The sequence below is a fragment of the Exophiala spinifera genome, assembly GCF_000836115.1.
Source record: "Exophiala spinifera strain CBS 89968 unplaced genomic scaffold supercont1.6, whole genome shotgun sequence".
Lineage (NCBI taxonomy): Eukaryota > Fungi > Ascomycota > Eurotiomycetes > Chaetothyriales > Herpotrichiellaceae > Exophiala > Exophiala spinifera.
Genome location: NW_015622518.1, coordinates 291,342 through 310,417, shown reverse-complemented (window position 1 = coordinate 310,417; position 19,076 = coordinate 291,342). Strand labels below are relative to the sequence as shown.

At 52.9% G+C, this 19,076-nt stretch overlaps 7 protein-coding genes across 7 annotated transcripts; 4 read left to right on the top strand and 3 right to left on the bottom strand.

Moving 5' to 3' along the window:
- Positions 1–406: 406 nt before the first annotated feature.
- PV08_08030 (serine/threonine-protein phosphatase) lies at positions 407–1,621 on the bottom strand (the record flags this gene model as incomplete). Its single annotated transcript, XM_016382356.1, has 1 exon — positions 407–1,621. One exon carries the CDS (start codon positions 1,619–1,621, stop codon positions 407–409), a length of 1,215 nt encoding a protein of 404 aa, XP_016233059.1.
- A 694-nt stretch (positions 1,622–2,315) lies between these two features.
- On the top strand, positions 2,316–4,428 carry PV08_08029 (uncharacterized protein; the record flags this gene model as incomplete). Its single annotated transcript, XM_016382355.1, has 2 exons — positions 2,316–2,566; positions 2,616–4,428. The coding sequence occupies 2 exons, from the start codon at positions 2,316–2,318 to the stop codon at positions 4,426–4,428; spliced, it is 2,064 nt and encodes a 687-aa protein (XP_016233058.1).
- Positions 4,429–4,749: 321 nt separating this feature from the next.
- PV08_08028 (DNA repair protein (mre11)) lies at positions 4,750–7,056 on the bottom strand (the record flags this gene model as incomplete). The annotated part of the gene is made up of 1 exon (XM_016382354.1): positions 4,750–7,056. The coding sequence occupies one exon, from the start codon at positions 7,054–7,056 to the stop codon at positions 4,750–4,752; it is 2,307 nt and encodes a 768-aa protein (XP_016233057.1).
- Positions 7,057–7,802: 746 nt separating this feature from the next.
- PV08_08027 (uncharacterized protein) lies at positions 7,803–11,137 on the top strand (the record flags this gene model as incomplete). The annotated part of the gene is made up of 2 exons (XM_016382353.1): positions 7,803–8,082; positions 8,130–11,137. 2 exons carry the CDS (start codon positions 7,803–7,805, stop codon positions 11,135–11,137), a joined length of 3,288 nt encoding a protein of 1,095 aa, XP_016233056.1.
- Positions 11,138–11,765: 628 nt separating this feature from the next.
- PV08_08026 (3-hydroxyisobutyrate dehydrogenase) lies at positions 11,766–13,031 on the top strand (the record flags this gene model as incomplete). The annotated part of the gene is made up of 3 exons (XM_016382352.1): positions 11,766–11,892; positions 11,943–12,100; positions 12,306–13,031. 3 exons carry the CDS (start codon positions 11,766–11,768, stop codon positions 13,029–13,031), a joined length of 1,011 nt encoding a protein of 336 aa, XP_016233055.1.
- A 402-nt stretch (positions 13,032–13,433) lies between these two features.
- Positions 13,434–17,174, top strand: PV08_08025 (uncharacterized protein; the record flags this gene model as incomplete). The annotated part of the gene is made up of 3 exons (XM_016382351.1): positions 13,434–13,528; positions 13,582–16,156; positions 16,227–17,174. The coding sequence occupies 3 exons, from the start codon at positions 13,434–13,436 to the stop codon at positions 17,172–17,174; spliced, it is 3,618 nt and encodes a 1,205-aa protein (XP_016233054.1).
- Positions 17,175–18,142: 968 nt separating this feature from the next.
- PV08_08024 (uncharacterized protein) lies at positions 18,143–18,631 on the bottom strand (the record flags this gene model as incomplete). Its single annotated transcript, XM_016382350.1, has 1 exon — positions 18,143–18,631. One exon carries the CDS (start codon positions 18,629–18,631, stop codon positions 18,143–18,145), a length of 489 nt encoding a protein of 162 aa, XP_016233053.1.
- Positions 18,632–19,076: the final 445 nt, after the last annotated feature.

The window sequence follows — 19,076 nt, the reverse complement described above, 5'->3', positions numbered from 1 at the left end:
TGAAAGTAGGATGCCCCCAAATGCTGCTCGACTGGAAATTGGGGTAATATCTACATTGATATACGGAGCACGCAGTGGTCCTTGATTGCTCTCCGCACTCACCAACAGCAAGCGTAAAAACAGGACTCCAGGCGACGGGGAGGAGGCACCAACTCCGGAGAGAAAAAAGCTTAGAGAAACAACGGTTCCAGGATTATCATCTCATTAGCATTTCGTGCTTCATGTCATCGCTAGCTCTATCCCTAGCCGTTCCAATAATGTACACTGTGCCACCTGCGATGTTCTTCCCATACACGCCATCGCTATACCGAAAAGTGTGCGGTTCTGATGTGGCGCAAAGTTCTAAGCTCATTGATCCCAAGCAGTATCATTCTTCTAGCAATCTTCGGAGATTCCTTGCTCCATTTTACAAGAAGTATTCGTTGCGGCCACCTCTCGAAGGCGGAACGTGTCGTAGCTCATCTTTCACCGCACTAAACAACTTGAAGGTGGGCTTCATGTCTTCACCAATCTCGCAGACTGAAGCAAGGTTACCACACCTGTAGCAGTAATTTGGTGCACTCCAGACTGTGACCACATCTTGACTCTTGAAGTGATACTTGTATCCTTCATTGACCAATTGATGTGCTCTGGCGATAAGGTTGAGTCCATTGACGTGGCAGAATTCCTGGCTAACCCGGTCTCCAAAGAGCCAACCAGCGCCACGTGGAGATACTGCCCAGGTTTCCACATCTTCTGGATCTGACCACACCAAGTCGCAGAAGGCACCCTCATGAGGAATCTCTTGGGCTCGAGCAACGACTCTGACTTGGTCGAGGGTGCGAATTTCTGGCGACAAGCCTCCATGAACACATAGGACTTTGCCGTCAACTATGGCCCCGAGTGTCATGAAGTCGAATACCTGACAACATGCCTTCCATACTGAAGTGTTTCCATATTTCTGCACGCATTCTTCATAGAAGCCATACACCTGAGTGATTTGACGACTCTCGTGATTTCCACGGACTAATGTGATCTTTTCGGGGTATTTAGCCTTCAGACATAAGAGCAAGGTGAGGGTTTCAAGAGAAAAATATCCACGATCGACGTAATCTCCGAGGAATATGAAATTTGCGTTTTGTCGCTGTGAAATGACATTTCCTGACTCTGATCGTTCGTCTTCCACTTCCGACTGTTGTGATGAGGGTATCTCTTCAGCATCACTGATCTCGCTGCTCTTTTCACTTTGCGTGTCTGGGTGTTCTGCACCGCCAAGTTTCAGTCTCTTCTTGAGTTTCGGATTTGTAATGGTAGTGGGTGGCTCGATGTCGGCGGATGTGATGATGTTTGCAGGTGTGACGGGGGTTTGGGGTGCTGATTCATTTGGCATGCCTCCTGCTACTCTGAAGAGCTCTAAGAGATCGTAGAATTGCCCATGAATATCACCACAGATGGTGACTGGGGTAGAAACAGGTTGAATATTTGACTCTTCCATCATGTACTCTTTGACGATCTCACAGAGTTGTTTCATGTGGTATTCTGAGAGATATTTGCAGTTTTTTGCTGCTTCGAGCCACTCATCTGGTCCAGCAGAGCGCTTCAGACGCGCTGGTCCTGGGACCGGGACATTGACTGAGCCCATGGCGCAGTCTCGAGGTCAGGAGAGGAGATTGTGGTGTCGAGATTGAAGGAGGTCAAGATTGACGCCTCTGAGTCCTGTCTATGGGACTGGGAGAGGGGAGGGAGGAAGGGAGGGGTTCGGAGGCACTTGACGTAGTCGACGTAGCTGAAGACTCTCGCCTTTGGGAGGCCGAGAAACACAGCGCGGTCGAGATTGGTCACTTGGCGCGACCGGCGCCGGGGAGGAGAAGGGGGAAGCGAGAGCGGTTGAGAGGCCGGAGCCTCAGAGCGGTCTTCGTTGAAGCCCGGGAATGCCTCTGCAGTAGCCACCTGGTTCAAGGCGGGAGAGGGAACGGCGGAGGAGGAGTCTGTGGTGGTGGTGGAGGAGGCTCTTGTTGGCTCAGTCGATGCCATTGCGGCGCACGTCGTTGAGGAGCAGAAACGTGATCAGGGTCGGTGGGTTGTCGGAAGAAAGAAAATCCGAAGCCGACACGAGTGGGAGATGTTGGCGTTCTACTCAACTCAACTCTTCACTACAACATTCACTACACACGATTCACTCTCGTTGTCTACTGCTCACTGTTGCCTATTGACGATGTCGCCGATCACAGTGACAATTACATGAATCACGGCTGAGGTGCCAGTGAGAAGAAAACTGAACATTTCAACACTCACTTCGCCATCATAATAACCACAGCAACTCCCACAAAGCCGCAATGTCAGGCCAGTCAAAAGCACGGTCCGGCGGTGTTCTTCCTGTGAACGCTGCAACTAGGAAGAACGCAGCGGGTCAGTCCAATGCGAAGGCGTCATCAAGAACTCCAGCTCCGAAACTCAGACTAGTCATCAGGCGACTCCCACCTGGACTTACTGAAACTGAATTCTGGAGCGTCATTGGGGACGAATGGAAAGCAGGTTCAGGAAAGGTAGATTGGGCAGCTTTCAAAGACGGCAAAGTCTCAAAGGAGTATGATGATTCTCTGGCTTGCCTTTCTTTATGCTGACTTGAGTCCCAGCCCAGCTAAGCCCTCACGACCTGCGAGAGCATACATCAAAGTCAAAGAACAGTCATTGCTCGAACTGTTATCTACGCAAATCAAAGGTTTAACTTTTCAAGATGCCAGAAATACTACGAAAGACCCCTGTTTGCTTGGACCGCCATCCCTGGAATTCGCACCTTTCAACAAAGTTCCCAGCGGCCGCAACAGAAACGATGCAAGGCAAGGCACAATCGACCAGGACCAGGAATTTATAGACTTCCTGCAGAGCTTGACCGAGCCTATCACCAAATCAGGCGCAAATGGGACCGAACCTAGTGATTCCAAACAAGACAAAGTATCAACCACTCCTCTTGTCCAGTATATCAAGGAGAAAAAGGCAAACAAGGCAAAAGAAAAGGAAGCCAACCAAGCCAAAGCTGCTGCAAAGGCGCGCGAAAAACAAGATGTCAAGCCATCCAAGCCTGAGACTCCTCGGTCAACTGTCATTATTAAGGGCAAGGCTGCACCTGCCGAGGAGAAACAGCGGGTTCAGAAGGCTACGGAAGACGCAGTCAAAGCAATTAACAAATCCATGGCTTCCATACAAAGCAAGCAGCAACAGAACCAGGGGTCCCCGAAAAGCGACGGTAAACAGTCTACCAAAGAGACACCTCCAGCCCCCCCGGCCCCGGCGCAAGCGAGTCCAGCGAAGCGCGAGCGGGAAAGATCACACGCAAGCGCCGCGGCACGCATGCTCCAACGTGACCTAGGCCTGCTTCCGAAAGACAACAAGAGTCAACGGGCCCCAAAGGCTGCGACCTCTCCCCCAAACACAGAAGCCGAGTCTGTGACATCTCCAGCCAAACGAAGCGCCTCGACATCGGTTCAAAAGCCGGCGCCACCTGCTGAACAAAAACAGACCGCACAAAGAACCTCAACTCCGACTCCAGCAGCGCCCACTGGGCCACGAGCATCACGTACACCGAGTGCTGCTGCCCCCAAAGCATCCTCCACGTCAACACCAAGACCCGCAAAGCAAGCCGCTCAACCTTCGGCAAACGCGAAGTCTGCATTCTTGAAGCATGCCAATCCCTCACAGGGCATCACCGAGGAGCTTCTTCAGGCGGCGTTCAGTGAGTTTGGATCGATTGTAAAGTGCGAAATAGACAAGAAAAAGGGCCTTGGATACATTGACTTTAGTGACACAGATGGGCTGAAAAAGGCAATGGCCGCAAGTCCGGTCAAGGTCGCCAATGGACAAGTGGTCGTGCTGGAGAACAAGAGTCCTTATGCGAAGCGTGGTCAATCAGCCAATGACAAAGGCGCTGCAAATGCAAATGCTACGAAAGGAGCCCCTACTACAAATCCAAATGCGAATGGCCTAACTCGAGCTGGAACTCCTTCCGCGACTACTCCATCGAAGCCTGGTGATTCGTCCAAATCGAGCTCGGCTGTGGCAAGCACAAGTACAAGCACGGGTAAAAATGCATCTCAACCACAGAACCATCCGACGGCCGCTGATGCCAGCGTATCGGATCAGTCAGCGTCGGGAGCCACACCAAGCACAGCGACGCCTCCTACAGCACCACGAGGTGCGCCACGAGGTGGCACTGGCGGCAATCGTGGCGGAAGGGGAAACAACTCTGCTAGCTCGGGGAGAGGGAACGCACGTGCTGGTGGTCAAGGCGGAAGACAGGGGAATAGATCTGGACGCGGTGGGAAGAAAGGAAGTGCTGCCGGTGCTAATGCCTCTTCTAGCACGGGCGAGACTGCTCAGGCTTCCCCAGCGGCTACAACTGCTGCACCCGCGCCTGCTCCTACGGGTCCAAAGGGTGAGGCGAAGAAGTGAGAAGGAGACAACAACCCAACAGGAAGATCACTTGAAACTAGAGGAAACTGCAGACCAAATCAGACGGATACATGGTTCGCCAGTGATCAAGGTCACATAGTGAACGAATGAACGAAGCGTGCCTGCATATCATTTTCGTTGAGTTGATTATTTTAATACCGAAGAGCTGGCTAAGTGATGGGTTTAATTATGTTATCATCCCCTTAAAAGCATTGATATTACAATGCAATGAGAAGTCGGTAGCTTCTTACGACTGTATCGTACATTGCTCGGTCGCATGTGCTGTTCCAGACGCAATTCTAGGGGGTATCGTGTTGATGTTTACCGCTTCCTCCTGGACGGAGCCTTCGAGGCAGGCATTGCCTCGAACGCATCATCGTCGTCATCGTCATCCTCTATGTCGACACTCTGTCCTCGGGTGCCAGAGCTTCTCCCATTGCCCAGGATGCTGTTCTGGGATGCTGTGAAATTCAAAGTGCTCTGCTTTGCGGTTCTCGACAGAGCGGTGCGTGCGGGTGTCTTCTTCACAGGCGACGCAGCTTTTCTCCCCCTTGTACTCGCGCTCGCGCCCGCGCCCGCGCCCACCGTGGTACGGGTCCTCGCACTGCTGGAGGAGGCGGTCCCGTTTCTCCGCTTCTCAGGGATGAAGAGTGCCTGCGAGTCCTCGTCATCGTCGCCTGCTTCTTCTACCTCATCGTCATCGTCCTCGAGCATAACGACATCTTCCCCCTCTTCATCGTCATCGTCATCCTCCAAAACTGCCCTCTTCTTGCCCCTTGTCGTCGTGGTGGGCTTTTTAGCTGGCGCACGTTTCCCTCTTGTGACCGTTGACGCACCTCGGCCCCCACGTCCGCGGCCACGTCCTCTTGTTGCCGTTGCTCGTGGCGCCGGCGTGCCCTCTCCCTCCTCTCCATCGTTGCTGCTTTGGTCGTGGGATTCGTCGTCATCAAGAATCCGAGCAGCAGGCTGATCCTCCCACGGCCCGTATATGTCGGCATCCCAATCTTCCGGTGCAGGCTTGTATTTCGCTTTAACAGTCGAGGATTTGAGGAGACCTTCCGTGAACAGCTGCTCCATCCTCGCACGTTGTTCCTTGATTTGCTCGGCGAGGTCGTCCTCGTCAGCATTCTCGTTAGCCTCCGTCTGTATTTTGACAAGGCTCCTGATTTGTGTTGCAAGACTGTCGTTCACGAAAAGTTCCATGGCGTGCTTGTCATCCTTGGCGATGTACTGGCTGACCACGTCTCCGAACTGGTTCTGTGGCAGAATCGTGAGTGATTGAGCATCCAGGAATTCGTGGACGAGCTGTTCGACCTTGACGCTGTCAATGCCCTGGAACTTTTCAAGAATTTCCTTCTCGGCTGCTTCGTCGCGCGCTGCGCGTGCTGCTGCATTTTTCTTCTTCACATGGAACGAAACCACGTCTTGAGTGTTGGCGACCTTGTCGATGAATCTGTGCGAGAAGCGCGCCGCATTTTCGATCTGGAATTTCCCTATACCATCCGCGGAGCTCGTTTCAAGACGAAGACGGATCAATGGCAATGGGCATTCCTCTTCTTCGTCAGGATAGACCTCGCGCTCACTTTGAGCGTCTTGCCATTCTTGTTTGGCTTGTGCAATCAGACCATCGACAACCTTGATGAGGTACTGCGTAAGCTGGATACGGTGGTCTTCTTTGCTCTTGGCTATTTTGACGGCTTCTTTGTCAGTCTTCAAAGTCAAGTCCTTGTACACAAACGGTCGTACTGTGGTGAGACGAATGGGCTCGCTTTTCATCTCCCGGCCGGTTATGGACAGGATGGCGACGTGCTTTGGAACAGCTTCGCCCGGTATCAGAGAGGTGGCGATAGATGAACCTGGTTGCATGACTTGAAAATTCATCTCGTGATTTTCACGTGGGTCAATCAGGCATTCATGTTCGTGGCCCCAAATGACCAAGTCGAGGAAGTCTGGTAAGAAGTTCTCAGGAAGATATGAGGTCTCAGTGTGGGCGTGATGGTTTTGATGCACACAGATCAAGTTGTACCAGTCCCCCATCTGTGTGCTTGGACGGTGGAACTGGACTTTGTGATCCCGAAATGTGCGGTATAATCGTTCATCTCGAACATTGGACAAGCCGTAGAGGGCAAGCTTGGTGCGTCCTTTCTGGATGAGTACTGGCTTGACCACGATATTATCGCTTTGCGGTGTCTTGCCGTAGTAATTGATCAAGCCCGAAACAGCAAGCAGGTCTAACGCTGCATAGTGGCCGTCCCCAGTTGGATCATCATGGTTGCCGTGAATCGAGAATACGGGAATGGCAACGTTGATGTTTTGGTCTTCGTAGTTGACATGGTCGAAGGTTTCGTCGAAGTGTTCGGATTCGTCGCTGAGCATTTCCAGCTCACACGGTTTGTCGCCTAAACAGTTGAGCCGTAGGGAGCGCATGACATTGTACATGGACTTTCGAGATGGCTTGTTCTCGTGAAACAAGTCTCCTGCCAGTAGAACCATATCGACATCGCGTTCTTTGGCCAGACACATGATTTCATGGAACGTCTTCCAAGAGTCGTCACCCCTTATGGGATCTCGCTCATGGGCGCCCACATGGTTGTCCGTTGCCACCAGGATCCTGATTGTGTCCGCCATCTCTCCTCCACGCTTTGAAGGATAGAAGAAGGAGAATCTCAACAACTATCAGAGCGAGGCGAAACACAAAGCACCTACACCTGGTTCATTGAGCGCCGAACTTGGGTTTAGCGTGTTTGCTGCCTGCCTGACGATGACGGCAAAACGCCATTAACACAGTGGAAGCAAATGAGTGGACAGCACTGAGAGTGCAAGAATTGACCCAAGAAAGTGCAGAAGGTGAATGCCGAATAGATCTGGATCAGATTATGGTGTCTGCGTATTGCAAGTCCGCCACGACGCTCTCATGGAAGTATTAGTTGTGTATGCTTCTTGGGTCCCTTTTCCTTACCTGGTAGAAACTCGTGTAGACGCGAAGTGATGAGATGACTAAGCAGGCTCCAACAAGGCTGTTCTTCTTTGGGACTAGTGCAGACTGGCTTGCACCTACGCATATCGAATCTCGCTATGGCCTCATCTCATTCTTTTCCTGCAAATAGAGACCCGTCATCTTCCCTTCCTTTCCTCTGCTACGACGACCATCAGACACGCGCGATCGCTCTCGATCTACCACCACACTTGCCTTCCCAGACTGACCCATCGATTGGCTCAGTCTCAAAGTCCTTTTCCACCTACTTACTCAACCTTTTATGCCACCTGCCTGTCCCGAAGTCTCCCAAAACGCGACTTTAGTAGACCAGCCTCGATCTTCGTCGCCCTCTACACAATATGGACAAGCAGTCAATGATCAGCCGGCCTCTGGCGGCATGCTTCACGGAAGCAGCCCCGGAGTGTCGTCGAGCATCTCGGACGACATCGATAGCGTCTCTCTCAGCTCTGGCGATACTCAGCGAGGTCGGCCATTTGACGCCGGGCGGATAAGCAGTCGGAACGATTCTTCTGATAGTAGTTCCCCTGGCAGTCGCATCGACGAATATGAGAAAGCACAAGCATCGCATCGCAAACCCACCCGGGGCTTGATTTTCCAGGTCATTCCATCCCCGAAGGATAAGACTCAGAGCGTGTCCATTGAAAGTTTTCCAAATGGTGTGGCACGATACTTCCATTCTTCTGCTCTATCTAACAACGCGTAGAGGTTTTAACCCACATTCTCTCGCATCTGCCGCCCGAGACACTCTCCTCAATGAGCCTGGTTTCACAACGATTCCATAGACTTGTCACCACTCCTCCCGCTTGGCGTATTGCGTTTGCCCGATTCTTTCCAGGAGCCGATGCACTTGATGCTAGTCTCGTCAAAGCCGCTCGAGACTCTACCTCGGACACAGACAGAGCCCAGCGAAGATCTTTTACGCGACTGTCAGCACTCGCGTCCTGGAGAAGTGAGTACATTCTGCGCACGCGCTTACTTCGTTCCTTGGGAAGAGGAAGGCCTGCCCTTGAGGCGATTTCTCGGTCTAGCGCGTCTCGTCATGCAGGTAGTGCTTCCGCTGCAGCTGTCACCACGTACCCGTCCGGTCTATACTATCCAGTCAGCCATATCCATGCTACTTTTGGCACAGGGTTGAACAAGAAACAGCCCCTCTTCATGCACGGTGCTGTCGAACAGGGTGGAGTGTCTACAAGTGAGCCAAGCACCGGAAAACCAGGCGCATGGGGCTTGACGGACTTTGAAGGCTTTAAGCATTTTGCTGATCAATTCCCTGGCGAGCTGCCGTACGGTTTAGGTTCTGGAAATGTGGTTGGCATGGGGAATGTCATGGACATTAGCCAGCCATATGGCAAATTGTACGGAGAAGCTTGCCCTGGTGGACGGCTTTACTACACCTCGACGAGCGAACAACGTGGTCGTTTTGTGCCCATCGCTTCATCTGCGAACCACGCTTACGGAATTCCTGAAGTGAGCATGATCGGGTGCGCTGTCTGCTCAGTCTATATTGCCAAATCCGAGTCGCTCCTTGGGGTCACTAACGGGATGTTCGGATTCCTCGCGGGATTCTCAAATGGCGTACTTGCTGCCTATGCCCTTGGCGTCAACCCTGTGCACGATCGTCGCATGGACAAGGGTGAGCCTACCGCGAAGTGGGTGCTTTGCCCGGGGGTTCCCATCGTTCAAATCTGCATTGACGAGAAAGTTTCGCCTCGGAGGGTCAATTCTCACCGAATCTGGGCCGTTGTTCTCAATGCGCTTGGCGAGGTGTTCTATCTTTCGGATTCTCTGGTGAGACCAGAATCTTCTGGTAGGCTGTCGCCTTCCGATATCGATCGTCTGGCCTGGCAGACCGGAAGGAGCGTGGAATGGGCACTGGTAGAATCCACGAGACGAAAGGCGAAAGCCGACCCTTTCGGCACTGCTCAAGTGGACGGCAGCTACACGCCTCGGACCTCAAGCGATCGATGCGGGTTGAGTCAAGAACAGATCATTGCCGAGACGAAGGAAGTCGAGCGCTTTCTACTTCACAAGCCCAAACACTATCAAAGCATCTGTGAAGGTTGGGACATGCGACGTACGATCGTCGTCGACTTTGGTGGCGATGACCACCATGGAGGCGGTGAATCAATCATTGTGGTTGAGCGTGGAATGGATGCCGGACGCTCAGCGGCAATTCGCCGATATACTCGATGTAAGACGAAAGTGGCCGTCGATTTCGACGCCGAAAAGTGGCCAACCATTCCATCAACGACAGCTCGTTCTTCCATCTTTGGCAGCGGGCTTACTTCCCAGCTACAATCTCGTGCTTCTCCTGCTTCGTCAAGCATGCCGAGATCACGCACATCCAGTCAAGATGACCTTGCGGATGCGAGGTTCCGGGAAGATTGGCATATTTCACACATGTCTCTTGCCGACCATCGAAACATCAGCATTTGCGCAGTTGCGTCTGATGATTCGGACTTTGCAACGCTCACTGTCAATGAAGACCCTCTCCTAGGGATGTCAGGAGGCTCGAATACTTCATCGCCTATCGCTTCTCCAATGGCCCATATGCAGACGGCCGGCTCAGCTGCGGAGATTCCTGGTCATCGTGCCCGACTTTTTGGGATCGGCACGATGTCTGGCATCGTGATGCTATGGAATATGCGTGCCACCATCGCTTCTAACCCCGAGGTCGCCAACACTATCCCGCCAATTAGGGTCATCTACACGAAGAGTCCACAGATTGCATCACTGGCGATGACGTCTCTGTATGTGGTGCATGGAGGAAATGATGGTTTGGTACAGGCTTGGGACCCACTTGCATCTAGCAACGAGGCGATCAGAACTTTGAATTCTCGTTTCTCCGATCGGGCAAGGCGACGCATCGCTCAGGCAGAAGCGTCTATTCAAGGAGTTGGCAACAATTATTATGCTGCCGGCGCGATTGTACTAGACCCAGATCCCACCGTTCTACGCGGAATGGTCTCCTTGGGGGCATATCTGCGCTACTGGTCATACAGCTCTACTGCAGCCGATGCATACAAAAGTCGCAAACGTGGTCAGCTTCGACGCCGCTCTGAAAGGGGTAGCAATTCTACGCCAGCCAGCCAAAAGGTCAGTGCAACTGGTCGGGGCCTCCTCAAAGACTATATCAGCAATGAAAGGCTCGAAATGGAGAGGGAGAAAGTGGCAAGGCTCAAGGAAGACGAACGTTTGAGTGGCCGTTTCGGCACAAATCTACTCGGGGAAGGTGCAAGTGAAGAGGAAATACTCGCGTATGCCACTTTGCTCAGCGAGGAAGCCTTCTCAAACGACCAAATGAAGAGAAAGGCCAGTGAACGTTCAAGCTCCTATGCTTCGCCGAACTCGACAACAGCGCACAACAGCGGTGTGGTTGACGATGATCTTGACGAGGCCATCCGTCTGAGTCTACTCGACAGCACACCTGATCCTTGGTCTCCTCCCACAGCAGAGTTTGACATCCCTATTCGATACGCCAAAGGGTCCAAGCACGGCACGCCATCCCGCAACACTCAAGCAGGCAGTAGCAAAGTGGGTGCTGCAGCCAGTAATGAGGATGAGGATCTGGAATTTGCGTTGCAGCTCAGCCTCGCAGAGGAACGAAGCAGGAAGGCCATGGAAGATGACTTCCCAGCATTGACACCCTCATCCAGTCCAGGCTCCGAGGGCAGTGGGAAAGGGAAGGGCAAGTCGCGTCGCCGACAATAGGTGGAATTGCTTTAGCGTGTATTTCATTTCTTGTGCACCTCTTTTGCGACAAGGGCTCTTTTGTTTTTCCTTTCAGAGCTACTTTGAACTTTTGCTATGCTTCCATAGGGAGGGCGCTGTCCTCAGATGTTGCTAATAGTGTGAGACCAGAAAGAGGAGGGATGCTGCTCTCAGCTTGCACCTTGAAGCACCATTGCATCAGCCATTCTATAATTCTTCTGTGATTGCGAGTCTCGATGTATGTACGTGCCTGGACAGTGGACTTCACCCCGGCCTCTGAAGTACCGCGTTCACCACTGTAGCTTAGGGGGATCTGAGGCAGCTCCGTACAAAGGCCATGCCAAGGTTGAGCCTCGGCTGGTGGAGGCTAGCTTCGGTCCCTTCGGTCCCTTCGGCCTCCCCTGTGGCCTTGACTCTTGCTGCGTTCTCCTCTCGGATCTCACAATTCTCACTCCCACAGCTCCAGCTTTTCCCCGAGCTTTGTGCAGGCCGGCCACCGGTGTAGCGTGTGTACGCTCGATCCGTACCTCGGGCAACACTCCGCACCGTGTCCGAGTCTCGACTATCTTCTACATGCTGCGCTCGCTGCGTTCATGAAAATGTACCGCTGGAGGCGTGCACAGCAGAGATGAGTGCGATTCTGGTGTCGACCGCTTTCAAGCGGACTACCTCACGACTTTCATCAGCCACGAGGCACTTCTCGTGCTCTGCAAGCAGAGATGCGTCTTGGGGGTTTATCGGACTGGGTGCCATGGGTACGCGAGAATCCTCCCTCGACGACGATGATACTAATTTTTTCCCCTAGGATATCCCATGGCAAAGAACCTCCGAGCGAAAATGCCACAAGGTGACACTCTGACGGTGTTCGATGTCAACCAAGCATCGTTGGACAGATTTACGCAAGAGGCGGTGCCCGCTGGGGTCACAATTGCAAAGAGTCCCCGAGAAGTGGTCGAGAATGCCGTATGTGGACAATCCGTTTCTTTTTCTGCAACTTTACATGATGAGCCTATTGTTCTATCTATGATCTAAGTTGGGGACTTCCTCTTGGTCGTCCTTTCCATGATTCCCAAAACTAAAGCCAATCCTCTGAAAAATGGTCCTTGAAGATCTCTTTTTGTCATGTCAGAAGCTTCCTTGGAATTCTTCTGACTTTTGTCATTGTTAGGATACCATTGTTTCCGCTCTGCCAGAACCTCGACACGTGAAAGGGGTTTTTGAGGAAGTGTTAGCATCAGCCCTGCCCGCTGCGCCTACTCAGAGCTCCAGACTCTTCGTGGACTGCTCAACCATCGACCCCACGACCTCGCGAGCTGTTGCAAAACTGGTACAAGACAAGGCAGGGGCCAAATTCGTGGACGCCCCCATGTCAGGCGGTGTGGTAGGAGCCAGTGCTGGCACTTTGACCTTCATGGTGGGAGCCGAAAAGGAGGACATGCCCAAGGTGACCGAAGTGTTACTTCTCATGGGACGGAAGGTCTGGCACATGGGACCTCAAGGCACCGGCCTCAGCGGCAAGCTAGCCAACAACTACGCATTGGCTATCAACAACATTGCCTGTGCCGAGGCAATGAACCTGGGATTGAAGTGGGGGATTGAAGGCAAGGCACTGGCTGATCTCCTGAACTCGGCGACAGGGAGAAGCTGGCCTAGCGAAATCAACAACCCAGTCCCGGGTGTGATTGAGACAGCTCCCGCAAGTAAGGATTACGCAGGAGGCTTTGGAGTCAGCCTCATGAACAAGGACTTGCGCCTTGCCATCTCAGCAGCGTCAGAAGCCGGCGCGAAACTGGTGCTCGCGCAGACGGCGAAGGAGGTCTACGACGAGACAGAGAAAGCACACAAGGGAAAGGATTTCTCAGTCGTGTATCGATGGCTTGGTGGGAAGGAATAGACGTCCCGAGGACACAGTCAGCACTTCTCCGTAGTCGTGCATCAATGATATGGATAAACTGCGAGAAAGCAAATCGCGTCTGACTTCGAGATATCTCGAAATTTGTGCGTACAGTCAGTCAGTCCGTATCGGAGATAATGGCAACGAAACCGCATTTCAATTCCCCACATTCACATAGTGATGACCAAATACGCTCATCGTGCTGCGACCTGCTTGCTCACTTGGAGAGCCACAACGACTCGAATTCTGCCTCGATCCATTTAATGATTGCCTTGGGATGCTAGGGTGTTGGTGTTCTCAAGACCGCAGGCATACGTGACGCCGCTCGCTAGAACGTCATGAGCAGATAATGCGGAGGACTGTCTGCTGCTTGAACGAGATCGCGTTGTTGAAGGCGTCGACATGTCCTACGTTGTTCCAATCCACCGGCCGAGCGGTGTGAGGCATGCGATCAAGCTCAATTTCCTCGAGCCGAACGTGGACACTCTGGTCATCGCGTCAGTATAACGGCCGGGCTCATCGCAGGTTCATGAACTGACTAGTGATCTAGGAAGGCCAACCGCCTAGAGATCTACGAGCAGGGAGCCGAAGGCCTCACCCTGCTGCATGCAAAGACCGTCTACGGATACATCACAATTCTCGAGAAATTCAGGCCGTGCTCCTCTAGAACAGACCACCTCTTCGTCGGCACCGATCGCTATCAGTATTTCACGTGTTCATGGGATTCCACAACGAAGCAGCTACACACCGAGCAGAGCTATGTTGACCTGGCAGATAAAGTTCTCCGGGACTCAAGAGAACTGGACAGGTGCCACATTGACCCAACAGGACGATTCATGACCCTGGAACTGTACGATGGCGTGGTCACCGTGCTGCCCTTTGTGCAGCCCTCCACCAAACGAGTGAAGAGGGAGAGTGCTTCGAATACAGTTGGAAGACTGGGGGAGCCAGTTCAAGTCAGGATCGAAGAGCTGTTGACTAGATCGTCTGCCTTTTTGGAAACCGACCCTGACAGTAAGGAAAACCCGAAATTGGCGATACTGTGGGAGGACAACCAGGAGAACCCACAATTGAAGATTCGAGAACTCAAATACTATCCCGGCGGCGAACAAGCGACTGCTGATCTGGAAACCGTTGCTGAACTGAATGGCGACCAGCTGGACAAAGGAGTCAGCCATCTAATACCCGTCGCCGCCCCTTATGCAGGGTTTCTCATCCTCGGAGATCATGCAATCCGTTATGTTGATCGCGACATGAACAATGTCATCACACAGCCGTTGGACGATAACGCGACGATATGGACGTGTTGGACGAAGATCGATGAGCAGAGATTCCTGCTAGCAGACGACTTTGGCCGGCTGTTCTTCCTGATGATCGAAGTGAGCGATTTTGAAGTCTCCTCTTGGCGGCTGGATCCTGTTGGCGAGGCTTCAAAGGCTGCGTGTCTCGTCTATCTGGATGAAGGATACGTCTTTGTCGGTTCTCACTCGGGTGACTCACAGGTGGTGCATATCGAGGAAGGTGGAGTACGAGTTGTGCAAACTTTCCCTAATATTGCTCCCATTCTAGACTTTACAATCATGGATCTCGGCCGTGGCGCAGAAGGTTCTCAGTCGCTTGAATTCTCTTCTGGCCAAGCACGGATTGTGGCAGCATCTGGCGCATGGCAGGATGGCACAATACGCAGTGTTCGGAGTGGCGTTGGGTTAGAGGAACTCGGGACAATTGGTGAATTGGCTCATGTCACAGATCTATGGGGCTTGAGTTCAACCGGTGAGAGCGATATACACGATACTCTTCTTGTTTCTTTCGTGACAGAAACGAGGATCTTCAAGTTCGATGCCGAAGCCGCAGTCGAGGAAGTGGACGAATTCCAACATCTGGACTTTACACAACCAACCCTTTTCGCGACAAATCTACCTGACCGCAAACTCGCACAGGTCTGCGAGGGCGGACTACGGATCACAGATCTCGAGTCTGGCATGCTTACGCTCGACTGGAAACCTCGGGATGCGGCGGCAAAGATCACGGCTGCATGTGCAAATTCAGTGCACCTGCTTGTGGTCGAGGGTGGCCATACGTTACACGTCTTCCATTCGGCAAACAGCGACTCGAAACCGACAGTGTCAAGGACGCTCCCGCTTGATTCACAAATAGCTAGCGTCACCGTGCCTGACTCTCAGTGCAACGTGTGTATTGTGTCCTTCTGGCAGACAGCGACTGTTGCCGTACTTGACCTCCATTCCCTCGAAGTCCTGCACACTCAGAGTGTAGGAACGCCTGGGAAGGACATCCCGCGTTCGTTACTTGTTGCAAACGTCCTTCGCGAGGCGTCGCCGACATTGTTCGTCGCCATGGCAGACGGCACTGTATTGACATATTCCTTCGACACTGGCAGGAATTCGCTTTCTGGTATGACGAGGATACTCCTTGGAACGGAGCCTGCTTTTTTCAAACAACTCCTGAAAGATCCTGGATCTGGATCGGGGTTATCGAATGTTTTCGCGTCTTGCGAGCAACCATCACTCATTTACAGCTCAGAGGGACGCATAGTGTACTCGGCAGTCAACGCCGAGAGTGCGTCAAGAGTGTGCGATTTCAATAGTGAGGCATACCCTGGCGCTATTGCGATTGCAACGCCAAACGAACTCAAACTAGCGATGATAGGAAGAGAACGGACGACCCAATTGCAGACTCTGCCTATCGGAGAGACGGTACGCTGTCTCACATACGACGCCAATGCTAAGCTGTTTGCAATGGGCTGTGTTCGCAGAATTATGGAAAGCGGAACGGAAGCGCTGCTCTCGGCGGTCAAGATTGCGGATGAAGTAAGTTTCCGCGAGTTGGACTCGATGGAGTTGCAGGATCGAGAGTTGGTCGAGTGTATCGTCTCGACTGGCAGCTTCGACACCGAAGACACGAGTCTGGGCGAGATGTTTGTCGTCGGCACGAGTATACTCGAAGAAGATGGCCTGGGCGGTGAGGACGTCATGAGGGGACGAATCATTGTGTATGAGGTCAACAAGGAAAAGAAGTTGAAATTGGTCACTCAGATCAATCTCAAGGGAGCTTGCCGCAGTCTAGCCATGTGCGATGGCAAGATTGTGGCAGGTCTGGTGAAAACTGTAAGTGTTGCTGGTGCTGGTGTTTCTGTGTCCGCTGTCGGTGTCCGCTGACTTGTCGTTTCAAAAATAGGTGGTCCTTTATGGCCTCGTACCATCTTCTAGCAGAGGTGGTAGTTTGCTGGAGCTATCCAAGTTAGCCACATACCGTACGTCGACGAACCCGCTATCACTGGCCGTGACACCCGCCACGCAGGATGCACCTGCTCAGATCGCGGTGGCAGATTTGATGAAGTCGCTTTCCATTCTGCAAGTCATTCCTCCAAACCCCGACAACTTTGAGTACAGTCTTCGCGAAACGGGAAGACACTTTGCCACCCTGTGGTCCTCGGCGACGGCAGTGATTGCGGAGAACGAATGGGTCGTGGCAGACATGGAAGGAAATCTGATAACACTCCGTCAGGGCCAGGGGTTGCAGGATACCGAAGGAGACAACTCCCGTCGACGCCTCGAAGTGACGGGTGAATTCCGACTGGGCGAGGTGGTCAACAAGATTGTTCCAATCTCATCGACACCGGCACCTGCTCAGCAACAGAAGGGCAAAGCGAACAGCGAGAATAATAACAACAACGGTAACAACAGTAATGGTAACAGCAACTCAGCCTCAGCCTCAGCAGCAGCCGACACGGCCGGCTTGGATCCGAAGGTGACACCTCGGACGGGTCCCCTCGTCACGCCCCGCGCGTTTCTGGCGACGGTCGAAGGGGCGATTTACATGCTCGCGACCATCAACCCAGCCTACGTCAACGTGCTGTTGCTGTTGCAGTCGGCGCTGGCCGGCCGGGTCCAGGCGCCGGGGTACATGCCCTGGACCAAGTTCCGGGCGTGGAAGACGGAGGTCGCGGAGAAAGACGAGCCGTTCCGCGTCGTGGACGGGGAAATGGTCGAGCAGGGGCTGTTGGCCCTCGGTGACGGCGAGCTCGAGACCGTCTTGAGAGAAGGCGGGCTCATGGAGGACAACGTCCAAGTGAGCGTCGAGGAGGCCAGAGCTTGGGGTGACGAGTTGAGGAGGTTGTACTGAGGAAAAAAAGAAAGGAAGAAAAGGACCCTCGGTCCTACCTGAGAGGTATATATATATAGCCTATGTATGTACAGGTCTTCGTCTTGTAACAATGAAGAGTAACGTACCTAGGTATAGAGACCGATTTACCCCCGTATAACTCACCCGTGCGTACCTGGGTACACAACATCTTTAACATGTACCACGACGAGGCGTGAAATGTACGTTCGAGGTGCCGTATAGTATCGACACTTTCAGGCACGGCATCTACCTAACTAGTAATGTAGTATGGGTTTTCATGAATCCTGACTGACTGACTAAAAGAGTGAGGCCAGAGTTGTGAAAAGACATGAATCTCATCGCATCTCATCTCACTTCAGTGCCAGCGTTTGCCGTTTCGTACTCTCTGGCTCTGATTGATGAATAGGATACAATATATGTGTAGTGTCCGTATCGAGTTTAAAGCGTTCAAATATGCTTCGGTCTCGTGCATCGAGGCCACCCTTTTTTTTCCCCCCCATCCCAGCGACATTCTATCTCTCTCCCTCTCTCCCTCCCTCCCTCCCCCTCTCTCCCTCTCTCCCTCTCTCGAAAGGATCCTTGCGCGAAAAGAAAAAAAAATGATCGAGCTCGTCGGTTCGAATTGTAGGCTTCAGATCCCCGATTATCGGTTGGCTGTACAGAGGACCACAGCCCATCTCAACAGAAAGCAACGAGTAGCGTGATCTCTTCGCTTGGCCATTAGATGACACACACACACACACACACACACACACCCTCTGCCGCTGAACTGGGTAGTTGCGAATATTCTCCATTTACCCCAGCACAGCAGAGCACAGCACGGCACGGCCCAGCGTGGAGAGTGAAGTGTGATAGTGCGTCGTCGTTGCATAGCAAAAGTGTGTACTGTTGAAGCGTAGGAGAGTGTGTACAGTTGTCGCGTGGCAGAAGTGTGCACCGTTGAAGTTGTTCGTTGTTCTTGTCGTTGCTCATGCCTTCTTCTTGGTCTTTGCCTTCTTCTTTGGCTTCCCACCATTACCACCGGCAGAAGTAGGGCCGTTTGCGCTTGTGCCTGTGCCTGTGCCTGTACCCGTACTACCCGTGGGCCCATCCACGGCCGCACCTTGCCTCTTCAACGTCTCCGCCTCCTCGGGCGTCACCAGCTTCAGGATCTTACCCTCCTTGTTGAGCACGGGGATCTTCCCGCCGAACATGGCCGCCGCTTCCTGCTGCTGTTGCTGTTGTAGGAACTCTATCCGCGCCTTGATCTCTTCCTGCCTCTTGTCCGGCGTCCCGGTGATTTTGCGAAACAGCGTCTCCAGGTGCGGTCGGAAGAGGAGGTACGTGGCCACGATGACCACGATGCGCAGAAACGACTGCAGGTTCGTGCGCGTGAGGTACGCCTGGGCCTGCGGCGGGAGGGACGATGCGGCGGAGTCGACGAGCGCGTCGAGACGTCGGAGCAGGTCGCTGGACATGGTGGTGGTGGTGGTGGTATGTTGAAGTTAAAGGTGAAGGTGAAGTCGGAAGTTGGTTTCGCTTGGGACGCAGGACTATCGAGACACGCACTTACGTACTTCGTAGTAATGTGGTCGTATGTAGTGGGAAAACCCCCAGCTAAGTAAGTCCCTGCAGGTAGGTAGGTGGTGGGCGTGAGACGTATTGTGTTGCTGTTGTTATGTGTTGCAGTGCAGTGTACCGACCGACTACCGACTACCGACCAGTGTCGAGGGAGAAGTCGACTGTGAGTGTGTTTACCGTCACTGTGACTGTCCTTCGTAGGGTAGGAAATATCTCCGTGTGTGTACCGAGTACTCTGTGCTATATTCATTCAGTCTTTGACGTCGATGGAGTCGCGGAAGCTTCTCCGAAAGATCCTTTGCGTCGATAGATACATCCGCCCGTTCCGATCAATCAACGACT